Genomic DNA, 20,273 nt, shown 5'->3' with positions numbered 1-20,273 from the left:
AATTTTATAGTTATCTAAGTCTCCTAAATGTTATTGCCCCATGTCCTTCTAGTTCTTGGCCAATTATCTTTCTATTATCACTGGGCTAATTTCTCTATTGTGGGACATTTAGTACCTACTTTTCAAGACAATTTATTCTATCTTAGTGAAAGGTTTATAATTAATTAATTAATTGTATTAATTACCCTGTTTGAAATTATGTGTGAACTTTTAAATTCTTGAGCTTATTAATCTACTCTCTTGCAGTACTTGAAAGGACTTTGGCTATGAAAGAACATTTCCTTTCCCTTTTTTTTTTTTTAATAGTGTTCTTGCCTGGCCTTTATTCCCTATTTATTTCTTGCATGTCCAGGAGCTCAGGGCTTTTCTGCCTTTCTTTGGTTTCTTCTCTGGAAAACACTTGTACACACCTTTTCTATTATTCTCTAGTGGTATATAGGAACCAATCGATTTTGGTGATATTTACGAGATTTTGCTTATGTTCTAGTCTTCTCTACAATTTTCTATTATACTGTTACAATAAACAGGTTAAAAAATCATTTTACCGAATTTTAACTTTATTGGGTTATTAAGCCTTTTTTTAAAGGAGAGTATTCCATGTAATAAAAAACAAATTGTTACCCTTTATTTGTGGTCTGGTACCATAGAATATTTTAATGATGTTGTAAAACTTTTATATGGAACTTCTTTCAATGTATGTATATTGACACCTTGAACACATCTTTTTCTCCCATTTGAGGTAGGCATTATTGCAACCTTCCCACTCCAATATTCTTCTCTCCAACTTTTTTTTTCCTATGTGCCATCCACTATCCTCTACATGGCCTAAGCACTTGATTGCAATTGTTATCAATGCCTTTCCAACCAAATGTCATCCATTGTATGGTGTCCATTGAATGTTGTCATGGCAACTGGGCCTTGTAATACAAAACCCTTAACTCTTGCTGAAATTTATGGATCTATGGAAGAGAAGCACCAGTCTCATCAAAAGCTCTGAAAACTCATATACTTGGAATATAGTTCTCTTGTTCAAATTATTACCAAGTCATATATAGAGAGATAGGAAGAAGCGTATTTAGGAAGATACTGAGCGACAACTTTTCTCTATATCTGCTGGCTCTTAAGGTTACAACAACAATTACAGTCACACTCTTAGAAGAAATAATTAACAACATTAAGCGTGCCACATTTTAATATAGGTATTAAATGAATTTTCCATGAAAAAGAATTGATAGATTCTTTGGCATGTTAGTCAACAAAAAAAATTGGTAAGCCAACGGAGTTAGACAAAGTCAGCCAGGCACTCGTAAAATACCGTGAAGGACATAAGTGAAATATCCACACCTGATCAGCATAATTCTGTGAGTTTGCTCTACAGTGTCTTAAAAACAATCCAATGTGGGTCACTATGATATATTGGGGACATAATCACTAAGAGTGCTCTACGATTTGCAATAAAGGACTATAACAACATACGAGTGAACTATGTACAGGAGAAATGACATTCATCAATCCACTAGGTGGCACTTAGAAACAACAGTGGTGACATCTAGTGAAGATATGTAAAAAAGATGGCTGTCAGTGTCTGTCATAGCTATTAGTTTCTTTCTCAAATGATGTGTGTGAACACACAGCTAAAGAGGCTGGAATTATTCATTAACATCAACTAAAAAAATGTAAGTACTTACACTAGGACAAGCCTCAAGAAGCACCAAAAAGGGATCCGTTTCTAAACAACGTCCCAGCAACTTGAGAATATTGGGGTGTTTCAGGTCCCGATAAGGTTTCACCTCATGCAGAAAGTACATGTGGTCAGTGGCTGTAGCATCTTCATGAAGGATCTTCACCACCACTTTACTTGTCTTCTCACCAGGTACAATCCCTTGAGCTTCACCTTCCACAGCCTGTGAACATAATACCACAGTCACACTTTACTACAGCTTATTTAACCAATTTATACCCAGGTGGGTTGATTATGACACCAAATTTTGCTGTCTTACATTAAACTGTTACCTTGTCAGCTATAACCAGATTGTTTCAATGAACCTTGAAATGTTTTTCATGATAATTATGTGGGAGTTTGTTTAATTGTTGCTATCATTTTTCAGTTGGAGTTCATACAAGAAAGGTGGATTGTCAGCTGTCTGCACTAGGAAGAAGAACATAAATAAAACTACTTGTACTGCAAGCTAACATTTCTGAATTTTTAATATTTGATAGTTAAAACTTGAATAGCATAGATAAAAGATCTGTTAGTTGTGTACCATGCTTAGAATCTCCAAATAGCATATTGTGTGGGTTGAAAACAATCCACTGGGCAGTTTACCAAGAACTATGCTTCGTTTATGCTTTTGCTGAATAATGATAGTACACACCCATATAAGCTTATAATTGACTAATTATTCTGTATTTCATAGCAGAATAAAACAGCTGACGATGGCAGAAATTCTAGATGAGCTTGAAGGAGCCAATCGTTCCACACTATGAATTCAATATTTCTGTAAGACTACCAGAAGATGAAAGACGGTAAATAAATGCAGATTCAGCTAATGAAGATGGTGCAGATCCTGACGGATTAAATTGTGCCTAGCAGTGATGCAGATACCAGTTAATGATAGCTTTATCCTGGAAAATCCTCTTGAATTCAGTGACCCTACTTGTTTCAGCTAGACCTTGAAAGCTACATTGGGTAAACTCTTTAGACCTTCCTCTTCAAGTAAGCTAGCTTTTATAGTTTTAAAATTACTAAAGGAAATTAGAGTACACTTCTATGACCCAGTACTAGAATGAAATGATCAAACACATTCTACATCACAACACATCTATAAGGAAATACAAATGATCACACAGAATAAGTTAATGTATTCTCTAAATCAAATCATAAGACTTGAATCTGTCATGCATGTGACAACCTTAAATGCAGATCAGTGGTGATTGACTGAATACTAACTATGTATGAATGAATTGTAGTTAACATGCTTAATATTTAAGCTTATTTTCGTATTACACTGCCGTAAAAATCAGACGATCATTTTGAGCTATAAATAATCAACTTGGATTAGTTTTTACTACAATGTGAAATTTCTTCTCTGACAACATATGTATTTGAGTCTTCTTTGCTTTGTATTTGTAGTAAATGAACATAAACGTACAGATATGATGAGGTACAGCAATAATAATAATAATAATAATAATAATAATAATAATAATAATAATAATAATAATAATAATAATAATAATAATAATAATAATAATAATAATAATAAACAACAACAACAACACTTACTCGTCCAAACCAGCCTCGACCCAGCTCCCTGAGGTACTTAAGTTGATGTCTTGGGAAGTTTGCATGAGGATCCTCTGAAAAGAGAATATCAGAAGTATGAAATTAAGTTTCTTACAGCCCACATGAATCATTTATGGATTGGCAAACAGTGAAATACTGATAGTAAGCCATTTCACACAGAACGGAACCAACAGAATTCTGTGATAATTCATACAACTGTTTTGATACAACTAATAATGTAGAAAAAGACAAGTCAAATCTAGTAAAATAAAGCTAGCATTCAAAATGGAGAATTTTAAGATATAACACCACATATCATAAACCATTCTATATATTAGGTCCATATAAAAGCCCTCCTATAAATCAATCAGACAACACTTATATTTGAAAATCTACTCAAATTTACACATAACACCCATGGTAAGACTCAAACTGATAACTAGAGCCCGGATTATATATGTAATATAAAAATGAGAAATATGTACATAAATATGTAGCTAAAATTGACAAAATATGTAGTTAAATATGTAATAAATAAAAAATATGTAACTTAATATTTAAGCTTTATTTGATGTATTCTTGTACATAGAAAAGGAAACAAAACCATAAAAAGTTAAAACTGCAGAGGTTATTCAACCTCTAATTTCCATCTGGAGAGACAATTAATAACTAAATATTTTTCCAAATTTTCTGCGGCCATCGAATGCCGTCTGTCTGTTAGGATGTTTTTTTTTGCTAGGGGTTTTACGTCGCACCGACACAGATAGGTCTTATGGCGACGATGTGATAGGAATGGCCTAGGAGTTGGAAGGAAGCGGCCGTGGCCTTAATTAAGGTACAGCCCCAGCATTTGCCTGGTGTGAAAATGGGAAACCACGGAAAACCATCTTCAGGGCTGCCGATAGTGGGATTCGAACCTACTATCTCCCGGATGCAAGCTCACAGCCGCGCGCCTCTACGCGCACGGCCAACTCGCCCGGTCTGTTAGGATGTTCTTACTCGTGTATATATACAGAAAAAGACCTTTCAACTTCATATGAAGTCACTGGCGCGTATTTCAAATTGCCCAGCAAAGAAATATGTAATTTAGACTTGCTCAAGCAAGGAAGGTCCTTATTACGAGAGAAGAAATTTTATATCATTAAACACAAATATGCTTATTAGAAAAATGTTTCTGAAGACTTTTGTATGGAGTGTAGCCCTTTATGAAAGTGAATCATGGGCAATAACCGAAGAAGAAAGAAAGAAAGAAAGAAAGAAAGAAAGAAAGAAAGAAAGAGAAAGGGCGCTTTTGACATATGACATTAAACCGAGGACTGGCGAAGGGATCACAAAAGAAATCTGAGAGGAGAACAATGTGACAAAGTTTGTGCAAGACACGATTGATAGACACAGCTCGAGACACGTAAGACTTGCACCATCAACATAGCTAAGGGGTGTGATTCTTTGACAGAATACCTCACTTTAAATTACCGTATTAAATTATTTTTAGATGCTAAAGACGTACAGGTTTTTAAAACTGTTTTCAAGTGTTTAATTAAAAAACTTAAATCGATGTAAAATTAGTAAAAAAGGAATCTTGTTTACTTTCAAATGTGCTACATCCTTCAAAATATTTAAAATATATAATATTTATCAAAATATTTATTATGCATCAAAATACGTAAAAATATGTAACTTTGCTTGTTGTTTAAAGAGGCCTAATATCGAAGGTCATCGGCCCAATATGTAACTTTAAACTCCTGGAATAATGATCCTTTTAGTGTGATTCGCAGACATTTTAGCTTTTCTTGTAGCTATATATATGGCAACAGAATATGTAATTACATATAATCCAGGTTCTACTGATGACCTACAGAGAATTCAGTTACTTCAGAAACCTATGTCAAATGTTGTCCTACAGAGATGAGTTAGGATTCGGTTGACACTAGATACATACATCATCATCTTGCCCAGAGTAATCACAATGTTTAATGAACAACAACGCCATTGGCTTTACGTCCCATTAATTACGTTTATAATACTTTTCGAGATTCTGAGGTACCAAAAATTTGACTCAGAGGAGTTCCATAACATGCCACTAAATCTACTGACATGAGGCTAGAGTAGTATTAGATCACCTTCAAATACCACCAGTCTGAGCCAGGATTAATCCCACTCCTTAGTCTCGGAAAGCTAGTGCTCCACCATCTGAGCCACTCAGCCTGGCTAAATGAATTCAATTTTCAGATTTTATTTTTAAACATTTTTAACTTCATTCTATTTTTAAAACAAATATTCTGAGAAATTCTAATTAAAATTATTTTGGAACAACAACAATGAAGTAGTTGCAATCTTTATCAACTTTGCTCAGACAGGCACGAATCTACACATGCTTTGAAGTGCATGGTGGTTAAACCCAATAAATTTATGTATGTATTGAGGTATATACTCCTTTACCTAAGCATTATGAATGCATTGCCATATTACATACATATTCAAATAACTTACACAGTTTCATTACCATTATTTCCTTGCCAAATTTCACATCCCTATCATAATTTGCATTTCCAACATTGTAGCTAATATTAGTCCAATGAACATCTAATAGGTATCTGCCTTACTTTTTGATACTGTAAATAATGGTAATCTTAAATGGCACCGACTGGAATTACAAGGGGGTTTCCTCTGAACCACGCCAATTAACTTCTGAAGTATTTGGTTTCTTATTCTACTGTTTGTCAACCATGAATGAAAAAAAGACTATACTTTCAACTGAACTCAATTTTTAGACACATCAGTCAGCAAGAATCCTGTCCTTGAAAGAAGTTCCTTAACTTGCATGGATCTCCCCTGCTTAAAATACAACTGAATTCCTATTACATGTAATGAGATTATCCTGCAACTCTGAATCTAGAAGATGGGTATCTAATCAAAAATATTATGCAACAGGTCATGAAAAATGAGGTTCACCTGTAATTTTATTGTATCTTTTGAAATAATTTTCGAATTGCTAGACTTTTCAACATGCTTTGTACGACGGAATAACTGATGAAAAACATATGAGATCTGTGCTTTTAGATTATATTAATCAAATTATTTTACAGGTTTAACTAATGCTTAACTCATCCAACCTTTGCTACTTTTACTGACAGTTATGTGGTAAACCCCTGAAAGTTTGCAGCTAAATTTTACCTGCCTCATAAGTGCCATCTAAATTGCTGTCATTTCCACCAAACATTATGAGTTTAATCCAGGTAAGAAATATCAATCTCTCGAAAGATGCCAATTCTACCACATACACATCAGATGTATAAATACATAAAAATACATCTTACAGGTCTAGAGAATTATTTTCTTTGCACAGCAGCAAATCAGATTTGCACAACATGTGTCGGGAGTACTGAACTTAATTTCATACTCTCAAAGAATGTTAAGACTCAAACTTTCAAGTATTGTGCTTTCCATCTTATGCATCTCATCTGGTTAGTTAATATCCCTCATTATGTACCGGTCTCCCTCATGTTTTGAACCCATTAACTCCCACTGTATTCTACAAGTCAAAATGAATGACATGGTGACCTATGATTTTCCCCCTCTTCAAGAATCCAGTGATCTTAGATAGGACAGAAACCACCATTTTTAGATAAAAAAAAAAAAAAAAACACTGGATCATTAGTATAGGTACCTTTCGGTTACTGATCTCCGCATTTTGGCGGGATGCTCTACTCTGCAAGCCTGCATGAACAGAAAGTTGGCGTTACGAAAATCATCACAGGTTGTTTCTGGCAAGCTGTACATGATATATTCGATATTCTGAGATCGAAACCTGTGGACCACGTTTACACAATCTTCCTTCTATCACGCAGACTGATACCGTTCTCTTTACACTCTTGCCAAAGATTCTTGAGTCTTTGACTTCTTCTTGCTCGTTCTTCCACCGAGATGTTCCTTGGCTTCGCATGTTGTTCTTCAGATGCATCCCTCATTCCCGCAACCTTCTTCCTATATGATGTCCTTTCTTTCATATCCTCCTTGATACCTATTTCTGCCAAGTTTGTGCACCTGTGTAAGCCATCCTGGGTGGGTTTTTTTCCACTTTTCCTGCAGAAGAAGTATTCTGTTGGCCAATCTCTCAGGGTTCATTCTTTTGATATGCCCATAAAACGTCAGTCTCCTTTTCCTCATCACAGTCGTGATTCTTTCTACTGTCTTGTACAGCTCCAAATTCGATCTTAACCGAAATGTGTTTAGGTCACTCGTCGACTTTCTTGGGCCTAAGATTTTTCGTAAGAATCTTCTTTCTCTTTTTTCAACAACTGGGTCAGCCATCCTTGTCAAGGTTTTTGCTCCATAAAGACACTGTGCAGTAATGTTTTAACTTGGCCTGAATTGAGAGGGACTTGGACTTATAGGCGTCATGACATAGTCTGAATGCCAACTCCATCCTTCTCACCCTCTCCTTTAATCCCTCCTTTTCATCTCCATTGGGGGGTGAGTATTTAAATTTTTGCACACACTGAATATCCCCATACAGTGTAACAAGTCTGTCCGTGTCGCCTTTTTTTTATTATTTTTTTTAATTTTTTTATTTTTTATAGAATCCATGAATGCTGTTTTTTTTTTTTTTTTTTTCGAAAGAGATTCTTAACCCTGTTTTGACTGCAACATTTTGTAGTTCTTCAACTTGTTTTTGGCTGTTTGACAGTTGTCTGTAATAGGAACGATGTTGTCTGCGAAGGCAATGCAGTCCAACATCATCGCATTTTTTCCACAACCTATCTTTATCCCATTCTTCATTCCATTTTCAGTCATTCTCAACCTCCATTCTCTGATAACTTTTTCTAAAATGCAATTAAAGAGTAGTGGAGAAAGGCTGTCTCCTTGCCTCAAACCCGTTTTTATCTCAAATGGATTTGAGAGTTCGCCCATAAATTTGACTTGAAAAAAGGTGTTTGTAAGAGATCATCGAATTATGGCCAGAGATTTCTCATCCACTCCAAACTCCTGCAGAACGTTCACGAGGACTCCACAATCTATAGAATCATATGCCTTTTTGAAATCAATGAAGGTTATGATTGTCCTCTTCTGATTTCTCATTGATCTTATTTTTATAAGTGATTTTAGAATATAAATCTGCTCAGCACATTGAACGCCCTTTCCTGAACCCGGCCTGGTATTCACCAATTTGTTTATCTAGATGTGTTTCAAGCCTCCGCTGCAATGCTTTGGATAGGATTTTGTATGCTATAGGAAGAAGGGAGATACCTCTGTAGTTATTGACGGTAGTTTGGTCCCCTTTTTTGTGTAAAGGATGAATGAGTGCATTCTTCCAATCACTTGGTATTTCTTCTTTTTCCTAAATAAAAGCGAATAATTCCTCTAGATTTTTCACTATATTTTCACCTGCAAATTTGAATAACTCTGCAGTAATTGAATCTTTTCCAGGAGCTTTGTTGTTTTTTAACTGCTTAATGATGTCCCTAATTTTTTCCTTATTTGGTGGTAATGAATCCTTCAACCTGAACTGAGGCTCTCCAAACAGCAATCCATCTTCAGGAGGTTCACAGTTCAGAAGATTCTGGAAATAGTTGGCTAGATACTCGCAATTCTTCTTGTCACCAATAATGAGTTTCCCTTGTACATTTTTAAAACATAGATTACCAGGGGAGAATTGTTTGATTGATTTTCTTCTACGTTGCGCAGCTGTTCTTTCTTGTACTTTCTTTTCGTATTTCGAAGAATTTTTGCTGTGTGTTTCCGTTGTTCCTTGAAATCTTTGAAATTCCTGTGATTAGTACACCATTTATTCCATGCTTTAGACCCATCCCATAAGGCTACTTCACAATCGTCATTCCACCATGGATGTTTCTTCTTTTTGGCAATCATTATAGTCTTTTCAGCTGCTTCTTGAATCCTCCTTGACATTTCATCCCAATTCGAAGATTCCAAGATCTCAAGCTATGGTTGATAGTTCTCGACAATCTCTTGGTTTATCTTGAGTTCACAGTTCGATATTTCTTGATTTTGGGTGAAGGTCTCTTGAAGGACTTTGGAATAAACCTTATCTTGACTCTAACAAGGTAGTGGTCGGAATCTATGTTTGCACGTTTTTGCACTCTAACGTTCAAAATCTCTGCCGGGCTCGATGTGGCTACATGGTCCATTTGGAACTCCCCTAACATGGGATTTGATGAACCCCATCTCATTAATTTCTTCCTTTCTTTCTTGAATTGGGTGGACATTAACTTGAGGTTGAATGCTTCACACACTTCAATAAGCCTTTCCCCATTTCTATTGGTTCTTATATGCCCAGGATTACTGCCAACTATTTTCTTGTATTTTCTTTCCTTGCCAACTTGAGCATTAAAATCACCCATTAATATTTTAATCATATGTTCTGGAGTTTCCAATAACTCTTTTTCCAGGAGAGACCAAAATTCTTTCACTTTATCTGGATTTTTCTTATTGTCCTCATTAGTAGGTGCATGCCCATTGCAGATTGCATATGATTTGTTTCCACTCTTCAAGGTTAAGATGGAAAGCCTAGGGGAAGGTGATCGAAAATCAATGATTGCATCTATAATTGAACTGTGAACAAAAAATGCTGTTCCAAGAATTGAAGGTGATTTTCTTTTATTACCCATTTTATATTCCCTGACTCCTGGTTGTCCCTTTATTATCTTGCTTGCCCGTCATAGATACTTCATTTGATGGGAATCTTGTTTCCTGTACAGCGAGTAGCTTGATCTGATATCTCTCCAGTTCTTTGATAAGTTTCATCTGTGTACCGACTCTTAGGAGGGTATTGACATTCATTGTACCAAAGAAGTGTTTTTTTCTTGGTCCTGATCTTGTGGGGTGAGGGATCCTCCAACTGATCGCAACATGATGATGCAGGGCCCCCAGAATCCAATGCCCTGTTAAGACCAGACTCTAACTGGCCCAAGATTTTATCGGCTGGCGTAGCTTCCGATATGCATTTTACCATCATGGTAGATTGCGTGAATCCTTTCACGTGAGGGTGGAACCCATAGGTCCCACAAAAATTAGAACCAGATTGGCAAGACCTGGAGCATGCTTAAATAGCCGACCCTGACCTGGATACAGACGCTGATCACAACACCGCCCGATGAGGGATCAGACGTGTGGATTTACATTTCAAAGATAGTTCTTCCACCTTCTTTACCGTTGGGATCCAAATTCCTCATCCGCTGCCGAAGCTGTTGACTATCTTCGTGAATGCTTTCTATTACTATCGCAAAAAGCAAGGATGCCTCTTCCGCAAGTTCTGCCATACCAATGATCTTCATCTCCGCCTTCAATGCCGTTGAGGTCTTCAATGTAACCCTGAGCTGGGACCCTTACCAGATGATACACACCAGGTTAGTGTGCTCTGGGACTCACATAGGCAGGGGGGCCACTCCCTGAATTACCAGCAGTCATACCCATCGTTCACTGGTTTATTAGCTTCCTTGGGAGATCAGTGGTGGTGTCCGACCCACGATCACAGGTTCGATTCCAACCAACCAAAGAGAACACTAAACTTGAAAGGCTGCATTTCATTTTAACAGATCAACCTATGAAAGAAAACAATATTACTTCTATAATAGTAGCCTGCAGTGTCATTCTACAAGGATGTAGAAGCAAAAGGGAATGAAATACTAGCACTCTGTTACCTGTATAATTAAGTCAGAAGTATAAGGTGAGGAAATATATATGACTAGCAAGATACCCGTGCTTCGCTACGGTATTATACTGAAATTTATAATTGAATGCATATTGTTTTATATATAATCCGCCAAAATTCGCGAACTGACTCGTTTTCTGAGAGAATCCGCCAAAATTCGCGATATGACTCGTTTTCTGAGAGATTACGGCAAAGTTCCTCACATTTTTCAATCTTTTTTTCCAGCGATCGATTTCGTACTCCCGAGGTAGGTCCAGGTATTCCACGCGGTCAGTTCGGTCCCTAAATCTTTGCCATCATTTCCTATAAGCATTTTTAGTATGGATCAAATCCGGAAGGAGAGTTTTGAGGTATAGATACATTCATTTTAAATTTCATCCCTTTTTCACCCCCCACCCCATTAATTGGATTTTCCAAAAACAAAAAATACGAGTTTCTTTATTTTTAAAGGAGATCCCAAACACCAATTTTCTGGTTCTGAAATATAAGTAGCCTCATTAAAATCATTCAACCCAATTTCACCCTTTTCCACCCTGTAAACTCAGGATACTCATTTTCAAAATTCACCCCCCTTTTCACCCCCATTAATTGGATTTTCCAAAAACAAAAAATACGTGTTTCTTTATTTTTAAAAGAGATCAAAAGTACCAATTTACAAGTCTGTAATATCTTCAGTTTCTGAGATATAAGTATCCGGATTAAAGGCATTCAATCACTTTTTCACCCCTTTTCACCCCTCCGATTGGGATTTTCCGAAAACAAAAAAATACGTGTTTCTTTATTTTTAATGAAGATTCTAAATACCTATTTTTACATCTGTAAACTTTAAAAGTTTTGAGATATAGATGCACTGTTTTTAAAAATTCTCCCCCCTTTTCACCCCCTTAGCAAAGGAATATCCAAAAATTCTCTCTTGGCGAGCACCTACATCTTAATGTGAATGTATCTCCAAAATTTCATTTCATTATGTCCAGTAGTTTTGGCTCGGCGGTGATGAATCAGTCAGTCAGTCAGTCAGCAGTCAGTCAGTCAGTCAGTCAGGACAAGCTATTTTATATATATAGATGAGAAACGCATGTGTCAATTCGGAAACTTCCGGAGAACTTCGAGCCTTTGAGCTATCGCTCCTTCGTTAGCATCCGACTCATTGGCTGAATGGTCAGTGTACTGGCCTTCGGTTCAGAGGGTCCCGGGTTCGATTCCCGGCCGGGTCGGGGATTTTAACCTTAATTGGTTAATTCCAATGGCACGGGGTCTGGGTGTATGTGCTGTCTTCATCATCATTTCATCCTCATCACGAACGCGCAGGTCACCTACGGGTGTCAAACAGAAAGACCTGCACCTGGCGAGCCGAACCCGTCCTGGGATATCCCGGCACTAAAAGCCATACAACAGTTCATTTCATTTTCCTTCGTTAGCAGTGGCAATTTGACAGACCGAAGCCTAGCACACCTATCCTCCCGGTCCCTGCAGCACCTATTGGGCTATCAACAGCAAGCCGTGCGAGGTGAGGGGAGAGGAGATGTACGCAGTGCCTGGGCTGCAATATCTTTCTCCAATGCTTGTACTCAGAAATGCGAGCGACGTTTTATATCATGGCGTTCAAGTTTTGTAAATGGAATAATGTGCCAGGATGCTTACAATATAACGTGCTTTAGATTTCCATCATTCTCATTTGAGGTTAGGGCTTCACCTTCGTAGCCCTCAGCATATGCCACTGACTCCGGAAGACTGAGGGCAATCAGATCAGGAGTTACAGGGAGTGAAAATTTTTGAAAATTACCGGATGTTTCGAAACATACGCCATTTGTGTCGCTAGACGATCAGCCAGGTAAATTAGTTCGCATAACCATAAAGACAGTTCATCGATTTATTTAATAATAATAATAATAATAATAATAATAATAATAATAATAATAATCGTATGGCCTCAGCTACCGTGTGCAGACATTTCAATTTGAAGCCATCTGGCTGTCTGCTCGTCAATTTCGACGTTCCATTTTACTCTAGGCCCACTAGATGGCGTCTATGGCTGAGATTTAATGAATTTTGTCGGGTAAACACGAAATGTGTCACCAGAGATCTTTTACACGCCGACATCGTACGACATGAGAGTGTCAAATGGACTTTTTTCCGCCCTTCAAAAATCTGAGTACCTCTGCCGGGTATCTAGGGATCCGGAGGCCGACACTCTCCCACTGATCCACAGAAGCAGCAGCTATTTATTTACTTATTTAGTTTATTTATTGACGTGACAACTGCCCACCACGAAGCCACTTCTCGCTTACTGTAGTGAAGATCGGCCACTTTTAAATGAAATTTGATTATCTAATATGTCTTTCATTTCGCCTACTAAGTCAGACTTGCACAGGGTGACGTCGTTACGAAACCCCAGCGGGCAGTCCTTCACCTGTCCCCACCTGTATTTTTCAAGATGAACAAAAATGCTAACAGAGTACTGACTACTGCAATTAAAGAACTAGCAGATGCCCAGCTCCTTGGCTGAATCGTAGCGTACTGGTCTTCGGTCAGGAAGGCCCCGGGTTCGATTCCCGGCTGGGTCGGGGATTTTTAATTGCGTATGGGTAATTCCTCTAGTTCCTCTGTTTGTGTTTGTCTAAATACACACCTACATACAGCACGTCGCAATACCAACGACCCTAGAAACACGCAATAATGGATACATCCCTCTGCATAGGGTTGGCGTCAGGAAAGGCATTCACCCGTAAAACTGGGCTAAATCCAAACGAAGTGCCGACCCAGATAACTGGGAAAAGGCCAGGTAGGAGAAGAAGAAAAATGAGTTAATGATAATAAAAGTAATAAATTAGATTTGGACACTATTCGTCACAATACTGAACGGTCCAATAAAAAATTATCTCAGATTAGATTAGATTAGATTAGATTAGATTAGACAAAGCCTTTATTGTCCGTGGCGAAGTTAGGGGTTCTGGTCATCTCACACCTGCTCACCCTCTCTATCAAATTACATCTCTCTCCTCGGCCTCTATGCGTCTAATGGCCGTAACCAGCGTACAGTCGCTCAAAAAAATGATCTCATGGTATCGTATGTTCCTCGCATTTAATATTTCATAAGACTTAATTTTAATTGTTATCAAAATATTATTTACCTCCCACGTAGACGGAAACCCTGTGGATACCACAACAACCATTATATCTAAAACTTCAATAATTTAATGTTATTTGCTTTACGGCCCACTAACTTCTTTTACGGTTTTCGGAGACGCCGAGGTGCCAGAATTTAATCCCGCGGGAGTTATTTTCCAAACCCCATGGCGCAACAGCCCCGAGGGGCCATGGCCTACCAAGCGACCGCTGCTCAGCCCGAAGGCTTGCAGATTACGAGGTGTGTGGTCAGCACGACGAATCCTCTCGGCCGTTATTCTTGGCTTTCTAGACCGGGACCATCTCACCGTCAGACAGCTCCTCAATAGCTCACGTAAGCTGAGTGGACCTCGAACCAGCCCTCATGTGCAGGTAAAAATCCCTGACCTGTCCGGGAATCGAACCCGCGACCTCCGGGTAAGAGGCAGGCACGCTACCCCTACACCGTGGAGCTGGCCGGGATTTCTTTTACGTGTCAGTAAAACTACAGACACGAGGCTGGCGTATTTGAGCACCTTCAAATACCACCGGACTGAGCCAGGATCGAACCTGCCAAGTTGGGATCAGAAGGCCAGCGCCTCAACCATGTGAGCCACTCAGTCCGGCTTCGTAAGTTCAATTGCTTCTTAGAAAAGTGTACTTGCGAGAAACTTACACAATGCCATGAGTTCATTCTTTTTTTGAGCGACTGTACATTTCCTTTCACTTGGTTCATATTTCCTTTTACTGTCCCTGCCTTCCTCCTCACACTTCCTCTCACAGAGTGAAGAAGTATAGGCCCTAACGATTGTTAGACTTGCACTAATAACGGATACAAATAACAACAATTTTCACTCGTAACTCGTCCGGCTCCATGGCTAAATGGTTAGCGTGCTGGGTTCGATTCCCGGCAGGGTCGGGAATTTTAACCATCACTGGTTATCGCTGGCACGGGGACTGAGTGTATGTGTTTTCTTCATCATCATTTCATCCTCATCACGACGCCCAGGTCGCCTACGGGAGTCAAATCAAAAGACCTGCATCTGGCGAGCCGAACACTCGAACACTCCCGGCAATAAAAGCCATACGCCATTTCAATTCATTTCACCCGTAACCATCCAGCTGTACTGCACTCGGCGTGCGAGCGTCCTGGCTCGAAATGCTCCTTTAATAAGATAAAAATGCATTTTTTTGGAAAACCGTTAGAGTTACGAAAAAATGCGCTTGTTAGGAAATGTATATCTAAATACTATACACGCGATCTTTTTAATAAAGCAGTTTACCAGTTACTTTAGTTATCGGAAAAAGCGTATGCCAAATCACAGATAGGCATACTTTCCTGAAAAACTGCTAGAGTTAGAAATACAATGTATAGGAACATTTTTGTAAACATTTGAATTCATAGTACACCAAGTGAACTCCATTTTAATAGGACCAAGCAACAGTTCAGGCAGCTTATTCACATTTGAGAGTAGGAGACGCACAATTTTTCAAACTTACTTTACTCTTTTAAAGCTGCCTGCTCCTCTGATAAGCTAGCATAATTTATTGTACCTATATAGCATACAATGACTGGTAAGAAATTAGCTTTCTAACGGTCAGAGAATGGGTGAAATCGGTTGAGTGGTTCATTAGATTACTCTACATACAAACTCAGTCTCTATAATTTTAGTATAGATGTAACGTACCGAACCAGTCTTGTGCGGATAGGCCGTGACTGACAGCATTGTTAAAGGCCGCCGGTCGCCTGCTGATAGGCTGTGGAGGTTTGATGTCCGGTAATGGTTCGAATCTCACCACCGACGACCTATCCCCGGGCGTCTGACCCGCCACGGAGAGGCGCTGCTGTTGGATGTTGGCAGGTAGCGGGGGGAAGATGGTAAACTCCGTTGTGGACGCTGCATTATTAACGTAGCCGCCTGTTCCCGAGAGGCTGTGACTTGAAGTGCTGTCCGTGAACTCCTGAAATCAAAACATGTAAGTCACATCAAACTAAAAGTCCATAGGAAGCAGTCGATATAGAAACATAATCAGATTACAAATCATGTTTCAATAACATCAAAATATTTTTGTTACGATGTTCTATACAGTTCCTATTACATTCTTTCATTTATATATGTTCGATTTACTGACAGTACATCAACACTACTGACTTCAGGCGTGCAACGAAAATAAAAGGAAGCTCTTCTGACCGCTAAGGCAGATACTAAGAAATAAACTAGCTTTTACAGAAAACTAAGGAATTAAACGCTATTACAGGCTTTCAGTTTATAAAGGGTCGATTTGTTGACAATGTATCAACACAGTTATAATCAGAGGATGAATCGAAAAAAATGGCTTCTTGCATGCAGCGAAAATAAAAGGACGCTATTCCGACTGCTAAGGAGGATACTCCGAAATAAAGACTCTCCTACAGTTTACTAAGGAATGAGTCAGGATTATTAAAGTGAGCTCTAAAGGAAACTAACTACAGAATGTCTTACCTTGATTATTTTCCTTTCTTTCAGCTAATGAAAAAGAGAAAGGAATTATCAGATCATTGATGATAGAACACTGAGAAAAGTACTTTGAAAAGAACAAATATGACAAAACAACCAGCTTGCGTAAGTCTAAATTCACAACCAAATATTCACTAAATATTAACAATTTATTATGAACACACCATTAGAGTTCACAGTAATTTTTTAGTATATCCTCGATCAACAACTACGAAAGTACTACATCTTCGGAGTGCTGACAGTAGGATTCGAACCCACCATCTCCCGAAGTGCAAGCTAACAGTTACATGACCAAAATGGAATAGGTAACTCGCTCGGATCTTATAGGTTTTGAGTGGCTCGATCCAAAGGTAGGCTGGAAAATATAAAGTAGGGCCTAACAGCAGTAGTAAAGGAAAAGCCTGGTATGGAAGTCTATATAAAAACACAACAAGAATTTTTTTTCTTTACAATTTGCTTTACGTCGCACCGACACAAATAGGTATTATGGCGACGATGGGATAGGGAAGCGCTAGGAGTGGGAAGGAAGTGGCCGTAGCCTTAGTACAGACCCAGCATTTGCCCGGTGTGAAAATGGGAAACCACGGAAAGCCATATCCAGGGCTGTCCACAGTGGGGTTCGAACCCACTATCCCCGGATGCAAGCTCACAGCTGCGCGTCCCTAACCACACGGCCAACTCGTCCGGTACAAAAAATTAAAATAATGGGTTTATTTCAACATGATTGCCTGGAAAACCAGCACTTTATCGGTTGATTATTCAAGTTGGATGCGAATATGAAAATACAAAAAATGTAAGCCTACAATGCGTTCTGGTTCCCTTCCAGTAACAATGAAGATACTACAGCAATCAGGAAATACAAATAGAGGCTTTAATTACCTGTGTCTTCAAATACGAAAAATCAATAGATCGGCAAATTACAAGTATTTCTTCCTCTATAAGCGGAGAAAATCATCAGACAATCCAAATGTAAAGTAAGATCATGGTATAGCTTCATACAGACGTGTACAGATATTCAGACATTTTTGCATCAACATTTTGTAACTTAGTTGTTCTAGAATAAACCGCGAGTTTTCATTAAAATAGAACGTAGGATATAGGCGGACTATACACTTTGGTTTTTTTAAATATAATAATAATAATAATAATAATAATAATAATAATAATAATAATAATAATAATAATAATAATACATGTAATAACAATATATAAAAATTAAAATAATGGGTTTATTTCAACATGATTGCCTGGAAAACCAGCACTTTATCGGTTGATTATTCAAATAATAATAATAATAAATATTATTATTATTATTATTATTATTATTATTATTATTATTATTATTATTATTATTATTATTATTATTATACTTCATGGTAACCATTAATCAGCAAACAAAAAATCGCTAACGCTGTTATACTGGGCGAAAGTCCATTGCAAGTGTGTGAAAATTCAAGTAGGCCCTACCTACGACCTACGACGCTGCTTAACACAATGGAATCTGGATGTAGAATTGGTGGTGGTGGTGATTATTGATTTAAGAGGAAGTACAACTGGGTAACAGACCTCTGTCAACAATAATTTCAAGGAGCATGGAAGAGGTCCGACACTTCCAAGAATGAAGTATCGGCAAAAGAAAGGGAAGGGCCACGAAGGGCATGAAAATGAGGGACTCCCAAGGCCTCACAACCTAATACCATCGGGGTCGGTAAAGAACAAGAGCGGACCTAGGGAGGTCGGACAGGAAAGATGAAGGCGAGGAGCCTGACATATGTAGTGGAAGCAACGCCAAGCTAGGTAGGAGACCCGCGGTTGCCAATCTCTGCTCCCAAAATGAAAACCCCTGAGACCCCGTTTAATCACATTTTACAACAGGCAGGGGATACCGTGTATGTATTCTACCACCCCTACTCACAGGGGGATATGTATGTAGAAATCAAAACCGGAATCGGTATTGTAAGAAGTGTGTTTCTGACATTAAAACATCTTGAGTGTAACCGTGACCAAAGATTCGAAACTATTTAGCGTGTCGTGAAGTGTTATGTGTTACCGGTGCTGGTTCACGGTCTCGAAGGATGGACACTAAAGGCTTTGTCAACCGACCGAAGTAGTTATACTAGGCCAAAGCTGAACCAGAGGCTGTGAGCAATTAGGGCACCGCGTGCAATTTTGGCCAATCAACGTGTTCAAGACCTAGTGAACAGTCAATCAGCGTCCGAGAGGTTAGTGTACAGCCAATCAGTGTTTGGGGGCAAGTGAGTTCTCTGCAGGGACCAAGGACCTAGAAGGTAACGCCTTCTCTCTGGCCAGGAGATTCGGCGGGTTTGGAGGATTGCTGGAGTTGGAAAAGAGGGACGGAGCTTTGTATTGGTGAAGGAGTTGGGAGGGGGTCTCGACCTCTCGGCTAAGTATTTATTGATCTTTCAGTATATACAGTACTTTACAGTATTTTACAATTTTGGGGATATTTACATTTGATTCTTACTTTTGGTTTTTACATTGGTGGTTGTTCTTGTTCTTGTCCTCCTCTTCTTTCCTGACTGGTAGTATGCTAGTTACAAGATGGATTTGTATTCTGAGGGATATCCTTAACCCCCGTTTTTTTTTTAATGTATTCACTATTGCGTGTTTCTGTGGTGGTTGTCAATGTGATGTGCGTACATGAACAAAACAAACCCCATGGCGCTACAGACCTTGTGGGCCCACCACGCGACTGCTGTTCAGCTCGAAGAGCTGCAGATTACGATGAACCCGGGCTAAAATCAACGCCCCGACAGGGGATTGAACCCAGAACCCTCTAAACCGAAGACCGATACGCTGACCATTCATCCAAGGAGCTGAACCAGATGTAGCTATCGCTACGTTTCTATTCAAAGATAACGACAACAACGTTAATGCTTTTTTCGACAAACTATCCAATTCAGCAGAAAAATAAAATAAGAAATGTGCTCATCCGTTTGCTCATTCATTTGGTTCGTCATCAGAATTTTTAAAATGTTTGATTAACGTGAATGGAGACGCAATAACCAACAGGTATCATTAAGCACGGTATGCTCCGCGTAAGTCTATCGGAAGTCTCATTGATGTGTATAATCTTCAACCAGAACGTGCATGATTTCCTGAAGTAACTTCATGCCCTTATGGTTTAAGGGCGAGGGCGGCATTCCTGTTATGCAGCCTGGAATTGTGGTGAAGTTTCAATATTGCATTCCCTCTTTAAAACGCTGCCACAACATAGCAATAACACTTATCCTTTACAAAATTTCAGAAAAATCATTTCAGTGTGTGAAGAATTGAAAAATGTGTTCACTGAAAGAAGCGCACGTTGACTAACATGCCTTTCTTCCACCTATGGCCTCAACTACATCTAGTGTCAAGGTTGTCTGCTCATCAAAAATCGACTGCATCGGACAAAACTGCACTTGCGAACTTTGATTATGAACTGAATACATTACCTCCTGATCTATCGAGGTAGAGAACACGTTTACAGAAGCAAATTTACACCCATGAAGAAAATGTTGATAATTATATTCCAGCAAAATGTATTTGTGCCCAATGCAAGAGGACTAGCTGTTCGGTGTGCTTAAAGTATCAAAACAGCCTCTGTCTCTCCTTTTACTGCTCTCAGCCAAAGGCTTATCGAGCTAAAAGCAGCTGGCAGAGCTACACACAAGCTTTTGTTGTAAACAAAAAGAGAGAGAATACACGCAGCTTT

At 38.7% G+C, this 20,273-nt stretch overlaps 1 protein-coding gene across 1 annotated transcript in view; it reads right to left on the bottom strand.

Annotated features, from left to right (window-relative positions):
- The window catches only part of LOC136875886 (uncharacterized), a 637,093-nt gene that overhangs the window by 103,044 nt on the left and 513,776 nt on the right, over positions 1 to 20,273 (bottom strand). Inside the window, exons 3-5 of the mRNA XM_067149506.2 lie at positions 15,749 to 16,022; positions 3,287 to 3,360; positions 1,689 to 1,904 (exon numbers count right to left, since the gene is read on the bottom strand). Of these exons, the coding sequence (XP_067005607.2) occupies positions 1,689 to 1,904; positions 3,287 to 3,360; positions 15,749 to 16,022 (564 nt within the window). The remainder of the gene's footprint in view (positions 1 to 1,688; positions 1,905 to 3,286; positions 3,361 to 15,748; positions 16,023 to 20,273) is intronic.

Source organism: Anabrus simplex, chromosome 6, assembly GCF_040414725.1.
Source record: "Anabrus simplex isolate iqAnaSimp1 chromosome 6, ASM4041472v1, whole genome shotgun sequence".
In the NCBI taxonomy this organism is placed as follows: domain Eukaryota; kingdom Metazoa; phylum Arthropoda; class Insecta; order Orthoptera; family Tettigoniidae; genus Anabrus; species Anabrus simplex.
The sequence above is the reverse complement of the archived record's forward strand: the minus strand, read 5'-3'. Positions and strand labels throughout refer to the sequence as shown.